The sequence below is a fragment of the Anomaloglossus baeobatrachus genome, chromosome 5, assembly GCF_048569485.1.
Source record: "Anomaloglossus baeobatrachus isolate aAnoBae1 chromosome 5, aAnoBae1.hap1, whole genome shotgun sequence".
NCBI lineage: Eukaryota > Metazoa > Chordata > Amphibia > Anura > Aromobatidae > Anomaloglossus > Anomaloglossus baeobatrachus.
The window spans coordinates 389661195-389675824 of NC_134357.1; the positions used below are offsets into that span (position 1 = coordinate 389661195).

Here is a 14630-nt window from a genome sequence, read left to right on the forward strand (position 1 = left end):
GTCCTGTAATGATAAGGGTTCTGCTACTTACCAAACATAGCAACTAAATAAAAGATGGACTGTGACAAAACATGCATGCCTGAACTTTCTTGCTGGCTTCAGCTTACATAGCAAAAATCTTCTGATAGAATTAATTTAAGAAGGGCCATGTGCATAGGATATAAGGGAAGTGTAAAGCTGTAACAAAATAATTTTCTGTAGATCACTGGTGGTCTATTGGAAAGGTTTCTAGTGTTTCTAGGACATTGCACTTACCATTGTCCCTGTACCTGATTGTAGACTCCTTGGAGAAACTTGGATTGAAATTTGCCATGAGAGGCGCTATATACTGTGTTGCTGTTAGCATACTGTGAAGGACATCACCCATAAAGATAAAACCTGAAAGTAATCCAGATATTGTTTATAGCTTACAATACCTGATATGTAAATAAGATAAAACCAATAGTAATTTATTTTACCTCCAGTAGCTATTGTGATGTGCCTCAATGGATGCCCATAGAAAGGGAAGTCAAAGGAAAGAACAACTCTCTGTGGATAAGTGAAAAAAATAGATAAATAATATATAGATTTCAGATTCAAAATGGGTACTAATTATTGAAAAGTACAAATATATATATAATATCTACTTTCACGATTAGCACTTTACGTGTATGTTCACATTCATCACTTTTGCTGTTTCTTTTCTTCAGGAAAAACATAAGCACTCGCAATAAAAATGCAGTTGTGAATCTTAGGTAAAATATGTATTTTTGGTGCATTTTTTTGCTTATTAGGGTATGTGCGCACGTTGCTTTTTACCTGCTTTTTACCTGCTTTTTTGCTGCTTTTTCTTCTGCGCTGTTTAATGCCAAAATGGATGTGTTCTTCTATTCAAGCAAAGTCTATGGGAATTTGGGTTTCTTGTTCACACTATGTTGTTCAAAATGCTGCCTTTTTGTGGCAGAACTTTGGGCAAAAACTCAGCTTTGCAGTGCAAAACCCAAATGGCAAAAACAATTGACATGTTGCTTCTTTGAAAAGCTGAGTTTTTGACCAAAGTTCTGCCACAAAAAGGCAGCATTTTGAACAACATAGTGTGAACAAGAAACCCAAATTCCCATAGACTTTGCTTGAATAGAAGAACACATCCATTTTGGCATTAAACAGCGCAGAAGAAAAAGCAGCAAAAAAGCAGGTAAAAAGCAGGTAAAAAGCAACGTGCGCACATACCCTTAGTCTCATTGATCTCAATGGGGAAAAATGCTTAAAAAATTGACACGATGTTTAAAAAAAACGGAAGTAAAAAAATTTGACAACTTATTTATTTTGCTATTACTGTAAAACTGCGTTATTTTGTTTTCAGCCGAAAGCACCACGCCAGCGTTTGTTTTCTTTGTGTGTTTTTTAATTTCACTGTTGGAGTGGTGCTTTAAATCTAAGTCCCCAGCTCCTAGCCTTATGCGCTACTAACCCTGTGGCATTTACTTCCATTATCAGCATTGTTCTGATTGGTCTTCTGCAGTTGTGACCTGCCAGCTGCTCCAGTGTTTCTTGGAGAGAGCCTCAGGTCACAACTCAATGCAAGTCTATGAGAGCCTCATTCTGGCTCTCATAGACTTGCATTGAGAGCTTGTTATGTAACTTCTGTCTTCCGGGCAATCAGAAGTTGCAGTCACAATATGGCACAGTGGGACAGGAGCGACGGCAAAAAAAAGGTGAAGACGCCGGAAAGTGAGTATAATGCAAGGGGCAGAAACCTTAGATTAAAAGAACCAATCTTAGAAAGTAGCAAAACACTAGAGTGTTGCTTTTAAAAAAAAAAATATAGAAAAAAAATTGCAACATGCTTCATTTCTACCCTCTCTGCGGAAACATATGTTTAGTTTCATCGGCAGCTATCCTCAGTCTTAGTTCCAAGAAACCAAGATCTATGGTGTTGTCTGAAATTGCCCTTTTATTTTGTAACCGTTGCAGCTGTTCCTGTGCCTAACAAGTTATTTATTCAGCAGGATATGTATAATCAATTTTTATTATTTGTCCCAGAAGATCCACATTTGGGTTAGTTACCAAAAAAGATTGATAATTGGCTGTATGGATATTTTCATGTTGGTTTTCTCTTGTTAAAAGAAACCAAACATCAGGATTTTGGTATATAAGGTAAAGCCAGCGCAGTACTGGCACTATCAGGCAGATTATCTACATACCATTAGTGGACAACTCGGATGTTTAGGCTGTGAAATCCAAGTTTATGAAGTTTGAAAATTCATCCACTTTTTGATTGACGTGTGCACCTCTCCAGATAATATCCAGGCGGGTTATGCACATGATTCCTGCCCCCAAACGCCTGTTCCTCCCTCTCTCTGGCTGTATGCAAATTTCTCTCTTCAGTTACACGGCGTCAGAGTTGGCGCCGGCGCCATGTTTTTGAAGCTTGCATACACAGTTTGGTGTCTGCTGCAGCTGATCTTACCAATTAGCTGCAGCAGACGTCTGCTACGATATCGTCTGCAGCAGCTGTGGCATAAAGTGTGCAACTGTATCCATACAGTAAGGCCACAACACACATTATTCTGAAGTCGATCGACCATCTGATGTGTATGGGATCCTTCCACCTCCTCCACAACAGATGTCAGGTGAGAAAGTTGTTAGACAGTTGAAATTTAAATGCCCAATGCATTTGTTTTCAGGAGAGATGAGCTGCAGGCAGAGATGTATAGCAGTTGCTTTTGCTCTTATATCGATTGAATACAAAAGAGTTGGAGACAAAAGAGATCGGAATTACTCCAATTAGAGAAGATGTCACCTATAAGGTACCTGGATGTACATTTTTGATTGTGATACTGACTACGTCTCAACAGTGATGTGGTTCTTATATATCCTGATAATGGCTGGTTCACGTGATACAAGTGCATCATGGGTTTGACCTGGAACTACAATTGATCACTGTACTGAGTTTGGTCATGTATTCTTGTACTGACAGTGGTTCTTTCTCTGTATTCATGTACATATAATAGTTCTGATGGTGGTTCTGATCAAGTAGCAAACCATAACTCAAAAATCCTCAAAACTTAGTTTTGGGAATATGAGGAGGATTTAGTTAAGTTTCTACTCCACAAACTCTGTGTAAGTTGTGTGTGTTCACAGTGATTGTTTTAGAACAGAAACTCTCCTATTCTTTCTCAAATACCCAAAACTTGATTCTGCTGATCCTTTACATATTTTGCGGCCCTTCAAATTGACTCAATATGACATTGTGGCCCTTGAATCAAAAACTGTTGTGCACCATAAGACTAAGGAGTACTGTTTACCTTGTGGAGAGTGACATGTCTGTCATGTCAGCGTAAGGAGGCTTATAAGCCATGCAATGTTCCTCTGAGAAATTAAATATACAAATTGCCTCTTCAGAGAGGAAAAGGTGTTGAACTCAAGTGCCAGTCTTTGGAAGTAGCAATCCTAAAAATCAATATTAAGCTTTGCCATATGACTTAGGATAATTGGATACCAATATATACTTATTCTGGAGACAAAAACATATTTTTTTGTGGTATTAATGCTCTCTACAACCTGGAGGTTGTGTACATCAGTAATACCTCTCTGTACATCAACCTTTTCACTTTCACTTTGCAAATCAAAACCCTGGAACCAGGCTCTCGTGCAACACAGAAAAATATCAGATGCTCAGCACTACTAGGTCTACTTGTAAATCTGATTGTCTGCAATTTTTCAGTGACCAGCAACAGTTTCTGTCCAACCTGGGTGGTTTGATCTCAGGTGTACTGTTTGTCCAGGCTAAGGCTCAGCACAGCGGAGGTCTCACCGAAGCTTGCCTGTGTGCACTGGATAGGATGGTAAGCACTATGGCCTTTTTTGTGTCTTCTTGTAGTAGATCCATCAACGTGTTCTGACTTTTCAACTCTGAAGGTCCCAGCACTCTAGACGTATAGTATTTGTGATTGTTCTCCTGCAGAGAAAAAACATATATTTCACTAACATGAAAACAAATAAACAATTCCTCGCTTTATTTTCACAATGGTGCCGGTGTAAATATCATGGCTCCTAATGGGTAATGTTGGTTTAATTGGCATCTAATGAGATTTGTCAGATTTTAGGGGAGATTACTACAAAGGGAGCAGCCTTATTTCACTTAAAAGGATCCTTACAAGGTTTGTCCCTTCGTTCCACAGTAAGTACTGTATAATAAAAATATCAATCCACTTCATCACTGCTGGGCAAACTTCTGTACTCTTCGCTCTCCTCCAGTGCCAGCTCAGTGTATTATATACACTACTTCCCTCCAGATTCTTCAGAATGCAGGTAGAGCAGAAAGTAAAAAAATTAGCAAATCCTTGAGCCGACTAAGTCATAATGATGTAACTGGCCGGGAAACAGCTGTGACCTTTCCAATGTTATTTGATATGTCTTTTATAACTTAATTTAATCCTGTTAATACAATAAAGTACGAGCGAGATCGACTTTGTTTATTCTGAATCTGCGCAGTATTGCTCTATACTCGTTTTGATTTTTAGATTGTAGCAAATGCTCAAGCAAAGACAAAACATTACCCTATTACACATACTGTCCACCTACTTTTGGACCACCCTGTATATAATTTATATAGTGTAGAACCTTGGATTCCGAGCATAATTTGTTCCGGGAATGTGCTTGTAATCCAAATCACTCTTATATCAAAGCAAATTTTCCCAAAAGGAATCATTCAAATGCAGACGATTCGTTCCACAGCCCAAAAATGTTTACTATATTCCTATATTGCAGTAATACAAAATGCTGTACAGTATACAGTATCATAGTATCATCATAGTATCATAGTTTTTAAGGTTGAAGGGAGACTCTAAGTCCATCTAGTTCAACCCGTAGCCTAACATGTTGATCCAGAGGAAGGCAAAAAAAAAAAAACCCCAATGTGACAAACAAGTTCCAATGGGGAAAAAATTTCCTTCCTGATTCCACATCCGGCAATCAGACTAGTTCCCTGGATCAACACCCTGTCATAAAATCTAATATACATAACTGGTAATATTAAATTTTTCAAGAAAGGCGTCCAGGCTCTGCTTAAATGTTAGTAGTGAATCACTCATTACAACATCATGCGGCAGAGAGTTCCATAGTCTCACTGCTCGTACAGTAAAGAATCCTCGTCTGTGATTATGATTAAACCTTCTTTCCTCAAGACGTAGCGGATGCCCCCGTGTTCCAGTCGCAGGCCTAGGTGTAAAAAGATCTTTGGAAAGGTCTCTGTACTGTCCCCTCATATATTTATACATTGTGATTAGATCCCCCCTAAGCCTTCGTTTTTCCAGACTAAATAACCCCAAGTTTAATAACCTGTCTTGGTATTGCAGCCCACCCATTCCTCTAATAATCTTGGTCGCTCTTCTCTGCACCCTCTCCAGTTCAGCTATGTCCTTCTTATATATCGGTGACCAGAATTGTACACAGTATTCTAAGTGCGGTCGCACTAGTGACTTGTACAGAGGTAGAACTATATTTTTTTCATGAACACTTATACCTCTTTTAATACATCCCATTATTTTATTAGCCCTGGCAGCAGCTGCCTGACACTGTCCACTAAAGTGAAGTTTACCATCCACCCATACACCCAAGTCTTTTTCTGTGCCTGTTTTACCCAGTGTTCTACAATTAAGTACATAATCATACATTTTATTTCCTCTACCCAAGTGCATGACCTTACATTTATCTACATTAAACTTCAATTGCCACTTCTCAGCCCAATTCTCCAATTTACATAAATCTCCCTGTAATATAAAATTATCCTCCTCTGTATTGATTACCCTGCAGAGTTTAGTATCATCTGCAAATATTGAAATTCTACTCCGCATGCCCCCAACAAGGTCATTAATAAATATGTTGAAAAGAAGCGGGCCCAATACTGACCCCTGTGGTACCCCACTATGAACTGAGACCCAGTCACTGAGCCAGTTTTTAACCCAGTTACACATATTTTCCCCTATCCCCATTATTCTCATTTTATGTACCAACCTTTTGTGTGGCACCGTATCAAAAGCTTTTGAAAAGTCCATATACACAACATCCACTGCATTTCCCTGGTCCAGGCTTGAACTTACCTCTTCATAGAAGCTGATCAAATTAGTTTGACAGGATCGATCCCTCATAAACCCATGTTGATACTCTGTCATAAGGTTATTTTTCTTGAGATACTCCAGTATAGCATCTCTCAAGAACCCCTCAAGGATTTTACCAACCGTAGAGGTTAAACTTACCGGCCTATAATTTCCCGGCTCAGTTTTTGTCCCCTTTTTGAATATTGGCACCACATTTGCTATGCGCCAGTCCTGCGGTACTGACCCTGTTATTAAGGAATCTGTGAAGATTAAAAATAATGGTCTATCTATCACAGAACTCAATTCCTGTAGTACTCTGGGGTGTATGCCATCCGGGCCCGGAGATTTGTCAACCTTAGTGATTTCGAGGCGGTGGCGTACTTCCTGCTGGGTTAAGCAGGTAATATTGAAGGGTGAATTTATGGCATCACTGGTCATGTCATCTGCCATCAAAGTGGAGAAGGAGAAGGGGTTAAACCCGCGCAATCCGCCAGATAAATTCAGAGGAGATGTTGATAATTCAGAACATTCTTTTATTCCATGGGTCTACGCGTTTCAAGGTCTGTGACCTCTTCATCAGGACCAGTAAATCAACACTACATGTACATACAAATGAAGCTCTTTTATACCTGTGGTAACCACAAAGTACCGCCTCCCGGCACTTTGAAAAAAGTCAGACTTTGTGGTTACCACAGGTATAAAAGAGCTTCATTTGTATGTACATGTAGTGTTGATTTACTGGTCCTGATGAAGAGGTCACAGACCTTGAAACGCGTAGACCCATGGAATAAAAGAATGTTCTGAATTATCAACATCTTCTCTGAATTTATCTGGCGGATTGCGCGGGTTTAACCCCTTCTCCTTCTCCACTTTGATCTGCAAACACGTGGGGCCGCTGCAGCCGCCATTATCTGATGCTATCTATGGTGGTTGTGACCTCTCACAACCTGAATCGGTGAGTGTATTGTGATATATGCTAAACCGTATGTGTAATCTGGTAAAACCCTATCAGCGCTTCTCTTTTCTAGTTTCCATATGTCATCTGCCATGGCATTTTCTTGTATAAAAACCGTAGAAAAAAATTCATTCAGCAGGTTGGCTTTACCCTCATCCCCTTCCACCATTTCACCAAGACTATTTTTAAGGGGGCCAACACTATCGCTTTTCAGTTTTTTACTGTTTATGTAGTTAAAGAATATTTTAGGATTATTTTTACTTTCTCTTGCAATGAGTCTCTCTGTCTCAAACTTAGCTAACTTAATTTGCTTTTTGCATATTCCATTTAATTTTCTATAATTATATAATGCCTCATCACTACCTACCCTCTTTAATTTTTTTAAGGCTTTCTGTTTTTCTTTTATTGCTTCCCTTACAGCTCTATTTAGCCATAGGGGTTTCTTCCTATTTCTAGCATGTTTGTTCCCATAGGGTATATTTTCTGCACAAGCCCTATTCAGGATGCTCATAAAAGTCTCCCATTTGCTTTGTGTACTTTTATTACTTAGTACATCATCCCAGTTTATTGCACTAAGATCATCTCTCAACCGTTTAAAATTTGCTTTCCTGAAGTTTAGTGTCCTTGTAGCCCCTCTACTATACATCTTACTAAAGAATACATGACAACTTATTATTTTGTGATCACTATTCCCCAAGTAACCCCCAACTTGTATATTTGATATGCGGTCTGGCCTATTGGTTAGTACAAGGTCTAGTAGTGCTCCCCCTCTTGTGGGGTCCTGTACCATTTGTGAAAGGTAATTATCTTTCATTGGTATCAAAAATCTATTTCCTTTGCTGGAACTGCAAGTTTCTGTTCCCCAATTTATATCAGGATAGTTAAAGTCCCCCATAATAATTACCTCTCCAAGACTCGCTGCTTTATCAATTTGCTTTATGAGGAGATTCTCAACCTCTTCCATAATATTCGGCATCTTATAACACACCCCTATCAGTATTTTATTATTCATTCTCCCCCCCCCTTATCTCCACCCATAGGGACTCTACATTCTCAGTACCCTCACATATTTTGTCACGCAGGATGGGTTTTAAGGATGATTTTACATATAGACACACACCTCCCCCTCGCTTATTTGTACGGTCATTCCTGAATAGGCTATAACCCTGTAAATTAACAGCCCAGTCATAGCTCTCATCCAGCCATGTCTCTGATATCCCCAGTATATCATAATTTTCTTCCAACAATATTAATTCTAATTCCTCCACCTTATTTGTGAGGCTTCGGGCATTAGTGTACATGCACGTTACGTATGACTCTGTACCTCTATTCCTCCTTACTGTATTAACTGTATTAACCCTTCCCCCCGTACCACCCCCAATTTCATTACTTGTGCCCTGGTCACTATCTGCACTACATTCCCCTTCTATAAAGTGAATACCCTCACCCCCCATTCCTAGTTTAAACACTCCTCCAACCTTCTAGCCATTTTCTGCCCCAGCAGAGCTGCACCCTCCCCATTAAGATGCAGCCCATCCCTAGCATAGAATCTGTAGCCAACTGAAAAGTCGGCCCAATTCTCCAGGAACCCAAAACCCTCTTTCCTACACCAATTCCTGAGCCACCTGTTAACCTCCCTGATCTCCCTTTGCCTCTCCGGTGTGGCTCGTGGCACAGGTAGTATTTCCGAAAATACCACCTTGGAGGTCCATGCTTTAAGCTTACAACCTAATTCCCTGAAATCATCTTTAAGGACCTTCCACCTACCTCTAACTTTGTCATTTGTGCCAATGTGTACAATGACCGCTGGGTCCTCCCCAGCCCCTCCCAGTAATCTGTCAACCCGATCAGCGATGTGCCGAACTCGAGCACCAGGAAGACAACACACTGTTCGGCGATCCCTGTCTTTGTGACAGATTGCCCTATCTGTCCCCCTAATAATTGAGTCCCCCACTACCAGTACCTGTCTTGCCTGCCCTGCACTCCTATTGCCCCCCTTACTGGAGCAGACACTCCTCTGGCATTCAGAGGTCATGCCTTGCTGCAGCAATGCTACCCCTGTAATGACATCCCCCTCATCTGCCAAGTTTGCAAACCTATTGGGGTGTGTCAGTTCAGGACTAGCCTTCCTAGCACTTTTCCCTTTACCCCCTTTCTAACTGTCACCCAGCTACCTACCTCACCGTCCTGCCGCTCCCTACTACGATCCTCCCCCACATCTGACCCAGCAAGCTGCTGCTCAGTGAGCAGCAAACTCAATTCCATATTGCTAACGCATCTCAGAGTTGCCAGCTGCTCATTTAGATCCAGTATCTGGGCTTCCAAATGTGCAACTTGCGCACATCTCGAACAACAGTATGCACCCTCGAACGGCTTTTCAAGGACTGCATACATGAGACAAGATGTTGTCAGGTTTCCAGGTTTTCCAGTTCTCTTTTGAATGAGCTTGCCCTCGGTTAACATGGAGTTTACTGTTCTGTGGCCCTACTTCCTGTCCAGCTGCTTAAAAGGCCGCCTCTAAGCCTAGTCCAGTGCCTGAGTATACTGCTTGCTGTGTGCTCCTGCTTTGCTGCTGCTAATCCTGTTTTGCCTTTGGATCCTCCTAAAGACTACCGACCGACCGACTCTGGACCTTACCCGGTTTCTCAAGCTGTGCCCGGATTCCGTCTGCCATCTTCGGTCAGCACTCTGCCCGGTTCTCTCTGGTTCGTAACCACTCTGGACATTCATTCCGTACGGACACTCCTGGACTTTTACCGCTTGCCCCTTGTGTCCCGGCTGCTGCGCATTTAGGCCTTTCGGGGTGATTGCCGGACAGTCCCTGTATAGGGGTTCGCTCTGGTGGTCTCCCTGGGGGAGTCCGGTGCGTGGCCCCGGGAATTCCCTTCGCTCCGTTTCGGGAAGGTATTGTGTGTATTTGTACCGCTGTGTTTTCCGTTGTGTATCTACCGTGGTTACATATTATAAAATATCTTGTACCAAGAACTCGTCTCTGATTGTCATTGCCCTACGCTATCGAAATCCTCAGAACATATATAAGTATTACAGATGTACACTGGATCGCATTAGCAATAGTGGAGCACATTTTCTAATGGGGATAGCACTAAACAAATGTTAAGTAATTAAACAACTAAATACAAACAATTCTACTCACACTTACTTTTGCTCACACTTTGCTCACTCACGCTCACAATGAAGAAGACAGGCTAAAATTTGCGCGCCGCTAGGCGCGCGGTTTTCAGAAATCTTCCTTCCGGCTGTAACGGCCAAAACCCGGTTCTCCTTGAGCTCGCGGTGACTCTTCACTTATCCCAGAAGGCACTGGGAATATGCAAATTATCCACGCAAGACTCCTTCCCTGGCTTTCAGAAGTCTTCCTTCCGGCTGTAACGGCCAAAACCCGGTTCTCCTTGAGCTCGCGGTGACTCTTCACTTATCCCAGAAGGCACTGGGAATATGCAAATTATCCTTGCAAGACTCCTTCCCAGTAGAACCAGAGAAATGGTTTACATGACAATGTATCGTCTATGTGTAGCAGATCAAAAGCTATTAGTACAGTGTCTTGCAAAAGTATTCGGCCCCCTTGAATTTTTCAACCTTTTTCCACATTTCAGGCTTCAAACATAAAGATAAAAATTTTAATATTATAGTGAAGAATCAACAAGTGGGGCACAATCGTGAAGGTGAATGAAATTTATTGCTTATTTTAAATTTATGTAAAAAATAAAAAACTGAAAATTGGGGCGTGCAATATTATTTGGCCCCTTTAAGTTAATACTTTGTAGCGCCACCTTTTGCTGCGATTACAGCTGCAAGTTCCTTGCGGTGTGTCTCTATCAGTTTTGCACATCGAGAGACTGTAATTCTTGCCCATTCTTCCTTTGCAAACAGCTCGAGCTCAGTGAGGTTGGATGGAGAGCGTTTGTGAACAGCAGTTTTCAGCTCTTTCCACACATTCTCGATTGGATTCAGGTCTGGACTTTGACTTGGCCATTCTAACACATGGATACATTTATTTGTGAACCATTCCATTGTAAATTTTGCTTTATGTTTGGGATCATTGTCTTGCTGAAAGACAAATCTCTGTACCAGTCTCAGGACTTTTGCAGACTCCAACAGGTTTTCTTCAAGAATGGTCCTGTATTTGGCTCCATCCATCTTCTGATCAATTTTAACCATCTTCCCTGTCCCTGCTGAAGAAAAGCAGTTCTAAACTATGATGCTGCCACAACCATGTTTGACAGTGGGGATGGTGTGTTCAGGGTGATGAGCTGTGTTGCTTTCACGCAAAACATATCGTTTGGCATTGTGCCCAAATAGTTCGATTTTGGTTTCATCTGACCAGCGCACCTTCTTCCACATGTTTGGTGTGTCTCCCAGGTGGCTTGTGGCAAACCTTAAACAACACTTTTTATGGATAACTTTGAGTAATGGCTTTCTTTTTGCCACTCTTCCATAAAGGCCAGATTTGTGTAGTGTACGACTCATTGTTGTCCTATGGACAGACTCTCCCACCTCATCTGTAGATCTCTACAGTTCATCCAGAGTGATCATAGCCCTCTTGGCTGCATCTCTTATCAATCTTCTCCTTGTTTGAGATGAAAGTTTGGATGGACGGCCGGGTGTTGGTAGATTTGCAGTGGTATGATACTCCTTCCATTTCAATATGATCATTTGCACAGTGCTCCTTGGGATGTTTAAAGTTTTGGAAATCTGTTTGCAACCAAATCCGGCTTTAAACTTCTCCACAACAGTATCACGGACCTGCCTGTTGTGTTCCTTGGTCTTCATGATGCTATCTGCGCTTTAAACAGAACACTAAAACTATCACAGATCAGATGCATTTATACGGAGACTTTATTACACACAGATGGCTTATATTTATCATCATCAGTCGTTTAGGACAACATTGGATCATTCAGAGATCGTCAATGAACTTCTGGAGTGAGTTTGCTGCACTGAAAGTAAAGGGGACGAATAATATTGCACGACCCAATTTTCAGTTTTTTATTTTTTACAAAAATGTTCACCTTCACATTTGTGTCCCACTTGTTGTTGATTCTTCACCATAACATTAAAAGTTTTATCTTTATGTTTGAAGCCTGAAATATGAGAAAAGGTTGAAAAAAATCAATACTTTCGCAAGGCACTATATGCTTACTCATTCTTTTTTTCCCCCTTTATATACAGTTGTAACAAGAATAATCCTGACTCACATCGCCAGATCTTGATAACTTGGCACAAAAGGTTAACTCACCTTAAAGTATTAAGAGGACTTAAAATTGCACAAACCATTGACCGATGCTAAGTGACAGGTGTAGCAAAAGGTTACCTAATTCCACACCAAAATGATTTTGATTAACAGTTTTCTAGATCTGTGTGTGCTGCTCCCTCTCAGACATGTGTGACTACACAGATATGTGACAGAAATCCCATCCTCACCAAAAACATATTTACACACAGTAGAATTGTTGCAACGATTTCTGTGATTGTGCCATTTATCTGTGCGGAGCTTGAAGATATTCAGGTAAGGGGTATTTTGCACACAGAGATAAATCTTTGGCAGATCTGTGGTTGCAGTGAAATCATGGACATATTGTTCCATTTGTGCACAGCCACAAACCTGGCACTGATTGTCCACAATTTCACTGCAACCACAGATCTGCCGCAGATTTATCTCTGTGTGCAAAGTACCCCTAATTCTAACAGAAATAACACTGTTTAGCTTAATATAATAATAAAAAATATTGACAATATTTGTCAAACAGGATCCATACCATAACATATAAAAGTGCATCTCAATAAATTAGAAATTTATTTCAGTAATTCAATGCAAACAGGGAAACACATACCGTATTTTTCGGACTATAAGACGCACCTGACCATAAGACGCACCCTGGTTTTAGAGGAGGAAAATAGGAAAATAAAATTTTAACCAAAAACTATGGTCATGACACACTGTTATGGGGCGAGGATCTGCTGCTGACACTGTTATGGGGGTAATGTCCCCAAATTCTCTACTAAGGTACCCCATTCTGATAAGGATCCTCCTGCCTTGTATATGATCCTGCTCATATACCCCCCATCCTGCTAATAATATACCCCCCATCCATCCTGCTCATGATATACCCCCATCCATCCTGCTCATGATATGCCCCCATCCATCCTGCTCAGGATATGCCCCCATCCATCCTGCTCATGATATGCCCCCATCCATCATGCTCAAGATATGCCCCCATCCATCCTGCTCATGAAATGCCCCCATCCATCCTGCTCATGAAATGCCCCCATCCATCCTGCTCATGAAATGCCCCCATCCATCCTGCTCATGAAATGCCCCCATCCATCCTGCTCAAGAAATGCCCCCATCCATCCTGCTCATGAAATGCCCCCATCCATCCTGCTCATGAAATGCCCCCATCCATCCTGCTCATGAAATGCCCACATCCATCCTGCTCATGAAATGCCCCCATCCATCCTGCTCATGAAATGCCCCCATCCATCCTGCTCATGAAATGCCCCCATCCATCCTGCTCATGAAATGCCCCCATCCATCATGCTCAAGATATGCCCCCATCCATCCTGCTCATGAAATGCCCCATCCATCCTGCTCATGAAATGCCCCCATCCATCCTGCTCATGAAATGCCCCCATCCATCCTGCTCAAGAAATGCCCCCATCTATCCTGCTCATGAAATGCCCCCATCCATCCTGCTCATGAAATGCCCCCATCCATCCTGCTCATGAAATGCCCGCATCCATCTTGCTCATGAAATGCCCCCATCCATCCTGCTCATGAAATGCCCCCATCCATCCTGCTCATGAAATGCCCCCATCCATCCTGCTCATGAAATGCCCCATCCATCCTGCTCATGAAATGCCCCCATCCATCCTGCTCATGAAATGCCCCCATCCATCCTGCTCATGAAATGCCCCCATCCTGGTAAATGACGTGTATCCTGTGGCACAGGAAAAAAAAAATAAACGTTTATACTTACCCTTCCTCACTCCCTGAAGCACCGATCTCTGTCTCAGCTGCAGCGCCACTGTGTGGAGCCGTCACCGGTGTCTGCAGTATTGCGTCTTCCTGTCTGTGCCGGCGGTAAGCTGATCGATTCTGGTGGATACTAGCGGCGCGCACAGCGATGACGTCATCGCAGTGCGCGCCGCTAGTGTCCAGATCAGCTGACCGCTGGCACAGACAGGAAGACGCGATGCTGAAGGGGGGCGGCTCCACACACGGTGACGGGTGAGTACACTGATTCACTGCACCCCGCGCTGATAATGATGCACGGGGGGGCAGTGAATACAGCCGCACATGATCACTCCAGGCTGTAGTTGCCAGGGGTGATCACGGCCGGCTGCTAATTATGCACGCACCCCCCCCGCCTATCACCCCGCCCACCTGTCAGCGCCGGTTTCGCTGAGAGATGATGGGCGGGAGGATGGGCGTGCATATGTAATGAGCGGGCCCACGTGGTCACGGCAGGCTGTTACAGCCTGCTCGTGCCGCCGATGACCCGCTGCACCGCGGCACCCTCATTCCCCGCAGCCTTATAGTCAGACCATAAGACGCACCCCCCACTTTCCCCCAA

The 14630-nt window shown here is 42.4% G+C and overlaps 1 protein-coding gene across 1 annotated transcript in view; it reads right to left on the reverse strand.

Annotated features, from left to right (window-relative positions):
- The window catches only part of PLXDC1 (plexin domain containing 1), a 160389-nt gene that overhangs the window by 52623 nt on the left and 93136 nt on the right, over positions 1 to 14630 (reverse strand). Inside the window, exons 3-5 of the mRNA XM_075350112.1 lie at positions 3797 to 3940; positions 459 to 528; positions 256 to 378 (exon numbers count right to left, since the gene is read on the reverse strand). Coding sequence (XP_075206227.1) covers positions 256 to 378; positions 459 to 528; positions 3797 to 3940 — 337 coding nt within the window. The remainder of the gene's footprint in view (positions 1 to 255; positions 379 to 458; positions 529 to 3796; positions 3941 to 14630) is intronic.